Source organism: Arvicanthis niloticus, chromosome 23 (assembly GCF_011762505.2).
Source record: "Arvicanthis niloticus isolate mArvNil1 chromosome 23, mArvNil1.pat.X, whole genome shotgun sequence".
NCBI lineage: Eukaryota > Metazoa > Chordata > Mammalia > Rodentia > Muridae > Arvicanthis > Arvicanthis niloticus.
Genome location: NC_133430.1, coordinates 19,311,714 through 19,326,328, shown reverse-complemented (window position 1 = coordinate 19,326,328; position 14,615 = coordinate 19,311,714). Strand labels below are relative to the sequence as shown.

The window sequence follows — 14,615 nt, the reverse complement described above, 5'->3', positions numbered from 1 at the left end:
ATGCACCTAATCCTGCAGAGACTAGATGTGCCAGGGTGGGGGATATGGGAGGGGGATGGCACCTTCTCAGAGGAGAAGTGGAGGGGGGGATAAAAGAAGGAACTCTGGGGGGATTGGGAGGGGCCAGTGTTTGGGATGTAAATAAGCAAAAAGAAAGGTATAGTGCTCTCTCAGGAAGCATTAGCTCTATTGTAATGGTTGCTATAATAAAAACAAGTTAGACCTCTAAATCTCTCTGGCTTCCTGTCTCACATGTCTCTTCCATTTGCATTACTCCTGACATGATGCTGTCTGTCACAACGTGACACTTTCAGTTTCCCTAACTGTGTTGTTATTAGTACCCACCTTAAGATATTATTTATAGCAACAGACAATAGGCTAATATGCTAGAGCACTATACTGAAAACTTTAAAAAGTAATGATAAATGTTAGACAATAACCATCCATCCACGAAAAGAACCAGAATTCAGAAGAATGAGGATACTAGCTTTTCTAATTTAAATTTTAGTGTGTGTGTGAGTGTGTGTGTGTGTGTGTGTGTGTACATGTGTGTGTAAGTTGGAGGATGCTCTATGAAGTTGGTTCTCTCCATCTATCTTTATATGCACTCCAGGGATTGAACTCAGGTTGTCAGGCTCATGAAGCAAGTGATTTTTTTTTTTCCAGACAGGGTTTTTCTGTGTAGTCCTGGCTGTCCTGGAACTCACTCTGCAGACCAGGCTGGCCTCAAACTCAGAAATCTGCCTGCCTCTGCCTCCCAAGTGCTGGGATTAAAGGCATACGCCGCCACTGCCTGGCTGAAGCAAGTGATTTTATCCCCAGAGCCATCTTCCAAGTTGGAAATTCTAATGGGTTTTTGAATCATTATCACACTTGACTTAGGTTACTTTATGTATCCAGTAGATTGAGAAGAAGGAAGGAGGGAATGGTAAATGTATAAAATGATGGATATCCTAAATATCCTGTGCGGTGAGTGTTACTTAATGCATGTTTTATATTACAACATCACACTAGGGCCTAGGAGATAGCTCAATGGTAGAGCACTTGTTTGGCGTATGTAAAGCCTTGGCATCCACTGCTAGCACTACACACATAAATTGTCCTATACCCCATAAATATAAATAATAGGTTAATTAAAATGAACCCCAAATTTATATTAATTAAATGAGAAAATCAAGAAAGGAATGGGAAATGAATCTATTTCAACTAAATCCACTGTAAGAACTTTACTGTGACATAAAAACTCAGTGACTCATCAAAGGAAATACATCTATGTTACAACATGCTATCACTAACATGACTGCTTTTAGTGAAGACCAAGTTTCAGTCATCACTTGTTATTACAAACAAGTGATTACTTGTTATTAGCAAACAAGTAATGACTACATTAAATATTGAAGCCAATGACTACTGTGACAGTGACAGACGCACATGACTACAGGTCATAAGGGTCACAGTGCGAAAGAACCTTTTCCACTCTGCCTCACTTTCATAAACCTTAGTCGGTTGCTCAGTGCTACCACTGTTATTTTTATTGTTGACCCCTGCAGTTTGCTTTACATTGTCTTGTTTCTTGACTATTAGTACTTTTGAGTATATATGTGTATATATGCTTTCCCTCAAATCTCATTTATGAATAACTGACTTTGGTTAGGGCAGCAAAACCACTAATTCATGACATACACATCTTCAATAATGATATTTTCTCCCAATCCACACAGCAGCTTTTATTGTAGCTATATCTGTAGTTGCTAAACTGTCAGCATGAACTGAAATTGTAAGATCCACTAAAACTGCTATTTAATATAGACACCTAAAAAGCCTTTTTATTCACCATAAACATTTTCAAAGTTTACTTTGAAGCTATAGAAGATCAATATCAAAGTTTACTCAAAGGGAAGGTACATAGTACAGGAGCACCTGTGATAGTTTTAGGTGTTTTGCAGAAAACCATTTTTATGCTGATATTATCATAGGCAGTTTAAAAAGACTTTATGACTACAGTCATTACACTGTAATTATAAACAAGCCAGAAAACCAAGTTTCATCATTATGTTTGATTACAATAGTATGCACACTTGATAAAAACTATGAAGCAATAGCTAAATGGCAAGCTTATCTAACCCTGACTTAAATATTATATTCCCTCTGTATTTTGATCATTCTTACGGAGACAGAGAGCCTTACCTGAGAAATCAACAGCACAGATGCCATATTGGTGGTAGCCCTTTAGTATAGACAATGGTTTAATGGTTTCTGTGTCCCATACGTGAATTGAGGGATCTCTACCTACCTGATAAAGATATAATTATAAAAGCCATTGTAAATAATTATTTTTATATCTGTTAAAAGGAAAAATACTTATATAATCTTCATCTGTCACAGAAACTTATCAAGTTAAAAACAAGAAGCATGTAATAAACATGGTATTTTTCATTAACATTTCTTCAAATTCTAAGAGGAATAGAAGAGAGCAGAGTGAAGAGAACCAAGGAAAATGATACAAACTTATTTAAAAAAGGTGTCACCATCTTATTATATATATTTAACATCCATTATTTTGCTAACTAAAAACAGTCTGAAAATGTTAATTAAGGGGATTGAGGTTGTGGTTTACTGGTACAAGCACATGTTTAGTATATATGCAGCCCGTGTTGAATACCCAGGACAAAACAAAAGCAAATATTAAAGCTAGGCACAGTGTCTTTAGATATATTATAGAACTATATATGACTTCTTCTCCTTCTATAATTCATTAAGAAAGATGATAGATGATTACTAAGAACCTATTGTTGGCAGTTACTGTGACGGGAGGCTTGAGTATTATGACACTTAGATAACTTTTGTAAACTCCTTAGAAAAACAGCACATTTCAAATAAGAACATATGGCCTCATGAGAATAAAACAGCTTTCAAAAAAAAGACTTCATGAAACAGACAATACATAATACAGCTGTGAATTCAGAAAGTCTCACATGAAGAGAAGCAATCAAGATTATTCTAGTTTAGACTACTGGTATAATCAAAAATTCAGAACAAGTCAAAGTACTCAGCATGTACATGAGACCAGAGTGGACAACAGCACTATGACAGTAATCATTTTTCACATCATTAATAAAATTTTTATTGCTGCTTATTATCTAAAATAATGGGGTCATAATATTTTCACATGTGTGTAATACACGTTTGAACACATTCACCCTCCTGGAAGAAACTTCCAATACACCCTTCTACCCCTTACCCCATCCCTTTAACTTGGCACTATAGTTTAGACCTGAAGGGCCCTCAAATATGTATGTTAGGCTGATCTCTAGCTAATGGCTGTATTCAGGAATGGCGAACCTTTAAGACACAGAGTCTAGTGAGAGGAAGCTCAGTCATTTGAGGTATCACCTCAAAGGGAAACTGAGATACAGTCCATTCCTATTCGTCTGCTTCACAGCCAGCACAGCTGAGCAGTTTCCTCACCATGTGTCCCCTAATGTGCCACCTCACCATGGGCCCAAAGGCAACAAGGCCACATGACCACTAAAACTCCTCAAGCTGAGAAGCAAGGAAAATGTGTCCTCTTTGTTTACTTCAGACATTTTGCCATAGCAACAGACATGAGACTAACATGTGGTTTATGATGCCCATTTACACATAAGTAATCTACAGTTCTCAATTATTGCCCTAGAACTATGTAATTAACTATAAAGATACATATATCATCATTTATATATAAAACAGCTCCTGAAAAAACACTGGTAGAAATCAATTATACTTAATTTTGAAACTTTTTAATATAAACGTATAACAGAAACAGCACTAAGTCAGCCAATGACTCATTAAGCCATCCATCCATCCAAACAGTACTAGTGGTCTCTAGGTTTTACCTTCGACAGTTTTACAGCATGACTCCTGCCTAATCCTCCAGTTTCCTTCATTTTTATCAGTTTTCTTTATAATTTTGTGACCTGTTATTTAAATATTGCCCCCTTCAAATACCCAGGCCCTTTTTTCTACATTTTTGCCTGAAACAAGTTTCTTTCCACTTCAATTATTAAATCCACGAAGTCTCCCAAGCCTCTCTGACTTTTTTATGCACTCAATACCTACATTTTCCACTCTGTGTTGATCACTTCACGCATCTCATCTGAAGTGATGATGGATGCTAGGGACTAACGTTGACTGCGAAATTACTTACCTGACAGATACTGTTCCACAGCCCTGACAGAGTCTGGCTTATTTAACAGCCCTCATAATTCCTTAAGTTAGGTACCAATTGCATCCTTATTTTAAAGACGAGGAAACAGAGCACAGAATCTGACATAGACAATAAATAAAGGCATTTGGATTCAAACACCAAATTCGGTCTGGCTAATAGCACATAGCACTAAAGAAGCAGGCTTGTGGTATCTCTTTTCAAGGACACAGGCACAGGTTAGTCAGTGTTCTATCACTGTGACAAAGCACCGGAGATAATCAATTTATTTTGACTTGTGGTTTTAAAGATTTCATTCCATGGTTGCTCATCACATTTGCCTTTGGGTATTAGATATTTTCATAGGTTTGGATAAAAGAAAACTAAACAAACATTACTAAGCTAATATAATTCTTAAATACAGTAAGAATCTATAGACAATATTTTTCCTCCTTCTTTATTGATATCCATATAGAAAGATATCCATTACAAAACTTTGATTTTGCAGTTGCAAACCTTGTAGGTTGGTACTTCAATTGAAAAATAAAACATAGTCATTCTGTGTTTTCACAAAGCTTTTTGGGGGGTTTGTTTTGTTTTTGTTTTTTGAGACAGGTTTCCCTGTGTAGCCCTGGCTGTCCTCGAACTCAGAAATCCGCCTGCCTCTGCCTCCCTAGTGCTGAGATTAAAGGTGTGTGTCATCACTGCCCAGCTTCACAAAACTTTTTGTTAAGTAATTACTTATATCGCTTTAGTGACTCAAACTAAAGAAATAAGGTTTAAGGGCTGGAGAAATGGCTCAACAGTTAAGAGCACTGACTGCTCTGCCAAATGACCCAGGTTTGATTCCCAGCACCCATTCAGTGGCTCACAATCACCTGTAATTCTAGTTCCAGGGTATCTTATACCCTTCTCTAGCCTCCATGGATACTCAACGTACATGGTGCACAGAAATAAATTCAGGTAAGACATCTATACACATAAAAATAAAACTCAAAATAAGTTTTTGAAAAGGTGTCCTATCTGACTTACTGTCACATGGTCTTTTAAGGAAACTCACCTGGCCTGTTGCCACATAGTCTTTCAAAGGATGAATAGCCAGACACAGAATATCATCATCATGTCCCAAGTAAAAACGCTGTGTGTTCTGTTGTCTATTATATATGACACCCACTGCTGCCACATGGTACACAATTTCACCAATTTGAGTGTAGAAAAGATTACTCCGACAGTCATAACCTCTGTAACTAATGCAGAACACAAATCATGCACAACACACTTTAATCTCTTATCTGATCAACATCTAACACACAGAGAAGTAGGTATCATTCAGAACATTTATTTTCCAGTCTTAAAGAAACTGAATAATTAAAAAAATACCAGCTTCTTAGAATCTACATACTGTTATAAGCTGCTCAGATTATAGACAGCTAAATCTGGGCTAAGGTACTGAGTGGAAAAAAAAAAATCAGGTCCAGAAAAGTCATCTATTAATTCTAGTAATTGCAAAACCACTATTACATGTGTATTCTACAAAGTAAAACCACTTACTTTTAAACACAATCAGATAAGGAAAGAATATATATTTGTGGTCAGTTATTTGTGGAAGTAAATATTATTTATAGTGGAAGGGAAGGACACAGGGCAGAGAGGAGAGGAAGAAAAGCGAGAGGAGGGCTTCAAACAGCACTGTTATGCACATTGTTGAACCGTGGCTATGTAATACGTGTCCCAACAGTAACTATAAGCAGACAATTAAAATACACGAATCTTCAAAGGGTTAATACAGTCCCATCAATGACAACCTTGCTTTGTGAAGTCCAATTCACACAACACAATGGAACAAAAATACCATCTATTTTAACACTAGAAGAAAAATACTTTTTTTTAAAGATTTATTTTACTAGTGTGTGTATGTGTCTGTCTGTCACATTGCATAAGTGCCTTTGGAGGCCACTTGATATAGGTTTTAGGGATGGAACTTAGGTCCCATGGAAAAGCAGCAAACCTTCCTAACCACTGAGCCATCTCTCTGGCCCTGTAAATACTTTTTATAATTAAATTCTTTTCAAATTCTTAGAAAGTATTACCTGTCTGGTGAGAAAGTATGTGCTTGCTGAGAGTAGAAACCTGTTGCTGTGAAGCTGAAACGTGAGAACTATACATTACATGCCCTAAGGGACTCCAGAAACTAGTAACAATGAGCTGTACATTAAATCCTAAATACTCAGGCAAAGGGTGTTAAGTGCAAACTCAAATTCAAACACGTAAATGAAACATAGTATTCTATACCCATGAATAAAGTGTAACCGAATGCTATTTCCTGGAGCACGTTCTCTTCGTTTAGAAGTAGCACTTTTCTGCTTCTCTTTGCATTGTTCTTTAAGTTGAGGTAGATCTTCTTTGTAAACCTTAAAAATATACGTAGAAATGTGATTATGGTAAGAATAAACATGCTCACATACGTAATATATCTTCCATATGCTGATAGGAGAACATTTGAAATTTACTGCTCTAAGACCTTTCTATGCATCATAAGAAAATATTAAAGGGGAATGTGGTTGTCTACTGCGATAAAATTCTACAGGCAAACAGAATATAGGCTTACTTAGTACATCAAGAATTTAATATAAAAGAATATTTTATGCAAGTGTGCCATGATGTTTAAAGGGGCAAACTGAAAGAGCTACTCAATACTAGAGAACTTAAAGCTATAAAAATTCACAATAGATAAAAGTAGCAGAAATCAAGACAAAGAATCTGGACTTTGGGAGACAAAATCATAGGTTAATAGGACATTACCTGCCGATGGTAAGTAAGCTGTGTCTCTTGCTCAATCTCAGAATCCAGTTCTGGAACATCAGACAGATCTGAATCTGATTCATCGCTGTTGGACTCAGCCAGACTTTCTGTAAACATTTTAAAAAACAAAATATCATTTGTTTAAAAGATTTACTTTCAAAACAACAGTATAAAAATAGTGATTAAGAGATAACTCTGAGGGCTGGTGAGATGGCTCAGCGGTTAAGAGCACTGACTGCTCTTCTGGAGGTTCTGAGTTCCATTCCCAGCAACCACATGGTGGCTCACATCCATCTGTAACATGATCTGATGTCCTCTTCCAGTGTATCTGAAGACAGCTACAGTGTACTCATATACATAAAATAGAGAAAATAAATTTTTTTAAAAAAGAGATAACTGTCAGCTTGACACAGAAACAAGCCATAAAACAGTCAAATGAAATGACCTAGTCAAGTGACACTGAAGTCAGTAAACTGTACTAAAGATTATCTACCTGTCCAATCACTGAAAAGCAATAGCTCTTTGAAACCCCTTCCCCCAATTGCCTCCCCAAAGGCTGCTACATTAAATGTAAGTGTCTGTGCAGATATAATTGAATATAACTTATAATCAACATGAAAAACAGCTAAAAAATACTACATACAACGATGAATTGACATTTCCTTGATTTTTAAAGCGTATAAAAACCTTGGAACCCATATATCCAAGATGAAACACAGTTGGTTTTGCTAGCAAAACTATTATTTCACTCATTTGACAAATTAAATTTCCACCCAAGTTCTTCGTATAGCATACTCCATGACACCCAACTTTAAACATGTATATCTATTCTAACAGGAAATTTCTGCTAGTAAGAAGCTTCGATGGAGAAGTTGCTAGTTTGAAGCTATGGATGGGGGAGCTGTTTATGCTTACCTTGGGGTGCTATGTGAAGAGCATCTTTTAATTTTCTTTCAGGAATAAATTTCCACTGAAAGACAGAATGATCTGCTCCACCAATAGAAATAACCCACTGATAATCATGTGACCATCTGACATTTGTTACGTGAGCTGAATGGCCAATGTATTTTCTAAACTTGGCCCCTGTAACAAAAATATATCTTTAAATTGATAAAAGGCAATACAAACACACACACACACACACACACACACACTACCTTAAACAACAACTGCTTTATCCAAACTATTAAAACATCACAACACTGAGTATGATCAGATGGGAAAAATGATCTTAAAATTAATTAAAAGAACAAATAAATGAACTGAGGGGTTCTAATATCTCCTTTACTTATTTTACAATATAGTTTGATAGAAACTGTGAGGTAGAAGTTCCCTATTGCTGAAGACACTATGTACTTTGAGCACAGGACTTGGAAGAACAGAGCCAGATGTGACCCAAAAGCCACTTCCCTGATGACAAGCTTTCATAATACCAGGAGGTGCTATAGACACTGCCAAGGGAAGCAAGCTCTACAGCCCAACCAATTGTGACACCTGGGAACTACAGCAATGATAATCACAGACAGATAATCCCTAAAGGTGTAACAGTGACACATATTTTGGTGCACACCAACAGCTGTATAACTGGACTCAAGGTCTGCACAGCAGGAGAGGAATCATGACTAGTACTAAAAACCCACCCAACCATCCATAGCTACTGAGATCACAGATTTCAGAGGAGAACCTACTTTTGCCACTTCCCTCAGCTAGACTCCTAACTGAAGTTTAATTACTTATCCTTACCCCCACAGATAAGTGTAGCACCTAATCCTCATCAAAGATTACTACAGAAAGTCATGACTGGTCAAAATGAGCCCTGTTCCAACTGATACATCTACAACACAATCCTTACACCTAAGGCTTGGGGAATGTTATAAAAAAAAAAAAAACTGTAAGAACCCTGAAGTCTTCTGCAAGATTGAATCTTCTAGATATGATAGGGAAGCTTCACCCATGAAGTCTCAACAAAATGGCTGCTAAAACAAGACCTGAACAATGACAACACTAGTTGGCATCCCAAAGTAGATGTCAACTAATGGAAAAATAAATGCATAAACTATAACAGACACTTACAGTACAATTAGTTTATGGCAATGAAAAACAAAGAACCAAACTGTATGTGCAACAATACATAGATGAGTCTTTAAAGAACAGCATTGTATAATGCGTGGTGATTCGCATGTCCTGTGGTAGAAGACTAGAAACAGGGGCTTTACTAGCTAGAAGCACAGTCAGCCTTTACTCACAGACTTAGAATCACTTATGTCCTCAGAGTAGCTGACATTTTACAGGGAAAAAGTAGCAACACAAAGAGGCTGCAGGATCTTGAACTCATTATCAGATGCACAGTATCAATGCTAGCTTGGGCTTCTGTGAAAACCCAGTCCTTCAGGTGGACGAGTTCACTTATACTTGGGTTAAGCTACTTCCACTGTCCTCATAAACACTGTTACTGAGTTGCACTTTAATATGTGTGCAGTGTCTTTATTAACAAGTCAGATGATAAATCATTACTGCATATATTATAATGAATTCAAGACTAATTTTTGGTAAAAATTTCATAATTAAAAAAATAAATGTAACAGGATTTTTGAATTTTTAAATTGGCAAAATAAAATCTTCATCAGTTAGTATATACTCTAAAATATTAACTCATATAATTTATTTAGATAATGTAGAAACATAGCATCTTTTATGAGAAGGTTAGTTAAAATATTAGAAAAAAGATACCTTTTCTTAAACATGGATATCGGAATAATTTTACAACTCCATAGTCATCAGCTGTAACTAAAACCTGGCCAACATAATTTCCATCTACTGAGTTTATATCATTGATATCAGAATACTTGGGCCAAATTCCATTGACTTCAAGGCCTGCAACACATGTCCATGAAGCCCAGTGCATCCCTTTTATTTCTTCTTTGCTTGTTACTTCCTTTCCTCCTAAAAGGAAAAGAGTCTTCAGTTAAGAAATTATTTCACTTGATTCTTTTCACTCAAGTATAAATTTTTATACCTTACACCTAAATTAGAGAAGAATACATGAACATACAGGGAGCTAAGTGTGGATTAGAACAGGCAAAGGAGAGGGGGGAGGGGGAAGGAGGAAGGTAGATATAGGATGGGGAGGGGTTGATGGAGGGTTAACCAGGAAGTGGGATATCATTTGAGATGTAAACAAATAAAATGATTAATAAAAAAAATTGTAAATGCTATTAACATTGAGAGTTTGAACATAATTATCAATTCAGCAGGCCCATTCATATGGAAAACAGAACTGAAGCTCATTAAATCATGATATAGATTAGTGACACCTGGGTGAGTTATAAGCCAAGCAAAGATGTCTTTCTTCAGAGGTCACTGGGTGCTTGGTTCTGAGGAAGCTAAGGCTGCACTGGAGTAAGTGAGGTCCTCCCTTCTGGCAATTCCTAGCCTGAGCTCTCCTACATCTCCAAGGCCCTCGTCCTCAGGACGACACTGAGAAGACTGCTCCCTGTACAGCTGCTGCTCCATCAGAGAAGAAAGTGGGAGCAGAGAAGCAATCTAAGCTGTCAGTTGATGGCATGGACTTTGGTCTTTTCTGTAATATGCTCAATAAATACTGAAAGAAGGAAGGGAAAAGGATAGAAGGAAGAAAGGAAGGAAAGAAGGAAAAAAGAAGGAAGAAAAAAGGGAATAAAGGGAGGGAAGGAAGAAAGAGGGGTAGAAGAGAAGGAGGGGAGGGCAGAGAGGCAGGGAGGAAGGGAGGAAGGGAAGGAAGAAAGGGCAAATGCTCTAACAAAGGGGCAAATCAGGTATTTAAAAAGAAACCCAAGATATATCATTGGAGGAAAACACTAAAAAAAGAACTAAAAAGGAATGATCAGTTAATGGTGATATACTCATGCTAGGTAAGAGGACTTTAGGCCTCAGTAAATCCTCATTGTAAATCATCAGTGAAAAGCTTGGGGGACAATACATGGACTATCTTATGTAAGTAGTCTTATTAAATAAGTTCTTATAAGAGTGACTAATGTACAAAGCACCACATTAGATAGAGGTGTGGAAGGTCGTTTTGAGAGTTGTGGAGTTTTCATTAAGAAGGTTTTAGACTGCTGGTTTCCAAGAGCTGGGAGGAGCACTGTGATGGGAAGATGTGGTCTAGGGTACTAAATTCCAGTGTGTAGGATGAGTTCTGAGTGTTCTTTCTGAATGTACAGCACAGTAACTGTTATTACTCACACTGTATTATTCATAGTGTGTTTAAAATCTGCTAAGAAAGATCTTGAATGTTTCTATTTCACATGAAAATTAAAATAATTGTATTAGGTGACAGGTATGCCAATCAATGTGATTGTGATAAGCATTTTATAATGTTCATATATTTACATTTTAAAGAAAGTCTCAAAAGGCCAGGCATGTGGTACTTGTCTTTAATCCCAGCACTAAATTTGAGGCCAGCATGGTCTACATAGCCAGTTCAAGTCAGCCAGAAAACATAGTGAGACCCTACCTCAAATTTTAAAAAAATCACATTGTATATATTTTAAACATATAGAATTTTGATATTAATTACAACTCAATGTTCCAGTGGGGAAGAACTCTAAAGATATCTGTCTTATAGAAAAGACCATGGTGCCTGAAATAGCTATAATCAAATACAATTTACAATTTACTGTTACTGAAAACGGGAACACTACAGCCATTAAAAGTCTCTATGCAATGTACTAGGGAAGTTTACCTGGCATCTTGTAGAGAAGTCGCTTTCCACTGCCGTCATTTGTCTGTAAGTATCTACTGTCTGAAGACCAGTCCAAATGAGTGATGAAGCTAAGGGAACCGACACATTCACCGACCTTTTTGTAACGCTGAGCAACTCCATAGATGTCAACTGAGCTGTCATTGCAGCCAACAGCAAGGTAAGTGCCATCTGGTGAATATTTTAGCTCATGGATTGCTTCTTTCCTGTCTTTAATATGTACAACTTCAGTCATATCTCTGTAAAAAGAGAAAAGACCATCTGAGCAAAAGTCACAAAAGAATTGTTTTAAAATGTCTCCAAACACAGAGGCTCCATTTAAGTATGTACAAACTGACATGCATGTAAGTAAGGTAAGTAGTATCTGCTTGGAAACGATTATTTTGCTGACCAGAAATAAATAGAAAAAAATGGATAATGCATTATGTGGTGACAGAGCACTTGGCCAGCATGAAGTCCTGGATTTGAACCCCAGCACTGAAAAAAAACCAAGTAACACGATTCTGCTTCTGAGATGGCCAAACTGGAGCACTACAAATGACAAGCAGACTCTGAGAGAGTTAGAGAAAAATGTTCAAATTCTTTTAATAGCAGTGAACACTTATGTGGCTTTAGTACTAAGGAATCAAACTTGAATTGACCTTGCATGAGAGACAGACATACAACAACTATGACAATATATGCTAATTGATCAAAAAGAGTATACAAAAGTGCAAGAAAGACTGAAATTCGGGCTAAGACTGGATTGAAAGCAGGAAGAAGCCACATCAGGGTAAATCTGACATAAGCATAAGGCATGAGTCTGAAAGAGAAGAGACGGCTCTTCGGGAATAAGACACAGTAGAAACAAGTACAAAAGCATGTAGTGGGTGGTCTGTCTGACGAATGGCGGACAGCATAATGTGGACACAGAAATCAGTGGGAGGAGCAGAAAACAACAATACTAGCAGTAATCTAGTAAGATACAGTGAAGGCTAAGAGAGAAAGGCAGATAGAGTCCAGGTTTGCAGACTGCAGTTTTGGGAACTACTGACAGAAGTGTTCAACAAGCTCAATTAGGCATGCCAGACTGGTTTTGAACCTAGCAATTCAACTGCTTGTGTTTCCTGACTGCTGGGATTAAAGGCATGCATGTGCCACTGTGTCCAGCCTTTTAATAAATTCCTTAAGCATTTATTAATTACACAAATAAAAGGTCATAGCCATTTTGCCAAAGCATAAAGATACAAACAAGTAAACAACACCCTGCTCAGCCACTTCTCTGAGCCCTGAGGTTGCTTAACAACAAAGGATCTGACTGAAAACAATTCTATCAGCAGGAGTCAGGATCCCAGACTGTCACTCACAGCTTAGCCAGCACTGTACACAGCATTCTCTTTTTAAATAAAGATTTCTTTGTGTGTGTGTGTGTGTGTGTGTGTGTGTGTGTGTGTGTGTGTATGTGTGCTTAAAGTTATGGATACTACATTTGTGCAGGAACATGCAGAAGACAGAAGGCCAAGTCAAATGTGAGTTCTGGGAGCTAAACCCAGTTCCTATGAAAGAACAGTAGCTCTCTTAGTCACTGAGCCATCTCTCCAGCCCAAGTTTAATTTTCTAACAAAACTAGTTTTATAAGTCTATTCATTTAATGAAACTAAAACTTGGAGCACATATAAAAGAAGAGGGAAAGAAAGGACAGGTAGTCAAGAGCAATGAAACTATGCACACTAACAGAACAAGAAATCACTGCTTCTGCTTCTACGCTAATTGCATACCTCACTCTAAGGACAGTGAATGACCCATCCTTCATTCCAAGGGCAAGATGGATTCCATCTACATTTACAGCAGCACATCGAATCGGCTCTTCCATATTACATCTTGCTATTAAAGCATGGTCTACAAGGCTCCAAATCCTGTACAATTTAATTCGAAAATAAAAATAATTAATGTATACTGTAAAATAATCTCTAAAAGAATATTTCAGTTAAAATAATCTGGTTTAAAGGAAGACATTTGTCTCTATGAAAACAGCAATATTATTCATGATTAAAACGAAACAGTATCAGAATTTTTTTATTTTTAAAATAATACAGCAGGGATGGTGAGATGGTTATAAAGGTAAAAGTGCTTACAGCTTAGCCCCCAAGACTCATAATGGAAGGAGAGAAGCAGCTTCCAAAGCTGCCCTGACTTCCATACATATCCTGGCCTTCATAAGCCCACGTTCCCACTCTCACATACCAAGGCAGGAACAGTTTGTTTTTAAATATAAAAACATACAGACATCACTATGACTCAACTGTTAATCTGAAATAGGTTAGTAATCTCTACCATAACAAAAAAAGAGCTATGTCCTTAAATTATATGTATGTAAGACTAGGCACAGTATTATATGCCTTTAATCCCAGCATTGGAGAGACAGAGGCAGTCAGATCTCTTGAGTTGGTGGCCAGTCTGATCTACAAAGCAAGTTCCAGTTCAGCCAGAGTTACATAGTGAGAACCTATCTCAAAAAAAAGTATATATGTAGGCTTTCAAATAGAGTTATTTTTTTAACTTTGCATCTAGTAATTTATAAAAGCATACAAATATATGTGCAGTATTTCATTTTTACATTCAGCCTGTTACTGTATAGTGGAAACTATCCATTTATAGGGGAATAATAATAATCCAGTTTCATCATTATATTGGCAAAGCATCTGTGCTGCTGTGAATTTCAAATAGAGTTCTTAAATATGCGACATCAGAAACTATTCCAGACTATAATATTAAAAATTAGTAAGATAGCTAGAAAACACCTATCATTTGAAAAACAAGGATTATGATTTCAAATAACTTAAAGAAAAATACTAATGGAAGATCTAACATATTCAAATAAGTTATAATAAAACTTCATATCAAAACTTGTGA

General features: G+C 36.8%; 1 protein-coding gene across 13 annotated transcripts in view; it reads right to left on the bottom strand.

Annotated features, from left to right (window-relative positions):
• The window catches only part of Eml5 (EMAP like 5), a 104,816-nt gene that overhangs the window by 61,792 nt on the left and 28,409 nt on the right, over positions 1-14,615 (bottom strand). For all 13 annotated transcript variants that reach the window (XR_013106657.1, XM_076921449.1, XM_076921447.1 and 10 more), the window contains exons 8-15: positions 13,481-13,618; positions 11,706-11,962; positions 9,716-9,928; positions 7,901-8,068; positions 6,986-7,092; positions 6,476-6,594; positions 5,244-5,430; positions 2,188-2,293 (exon numbers count right to left, since the gene is read on the bottom strand). Coding sequence is in view for 12 of the 13 variants with exons in the window: in XM_076921449.1 (XP_076777564.1) it covers positions 2,188-2,293; positions 5,244-5,430; positions 6,476-6,594; positions 6,986-7,092; positions 7,901-8,068; positions 9,716-9,928; positions 11,706-11,962; positions 13,481-13,618 (1,295 nt within the window). In the remaining variant the exon portion in view is untranslated. The remainder of the gene's footprint in view (positions 1-2,187; positions 2,294-5,243; positions 5,431-6,475; positions 6,595-6,985; positions 7,093-7,900; positions 8,069-9,715; positions 9,929-11,705; positions 11,963-13,480; positions 13,619-14,615) is intronic.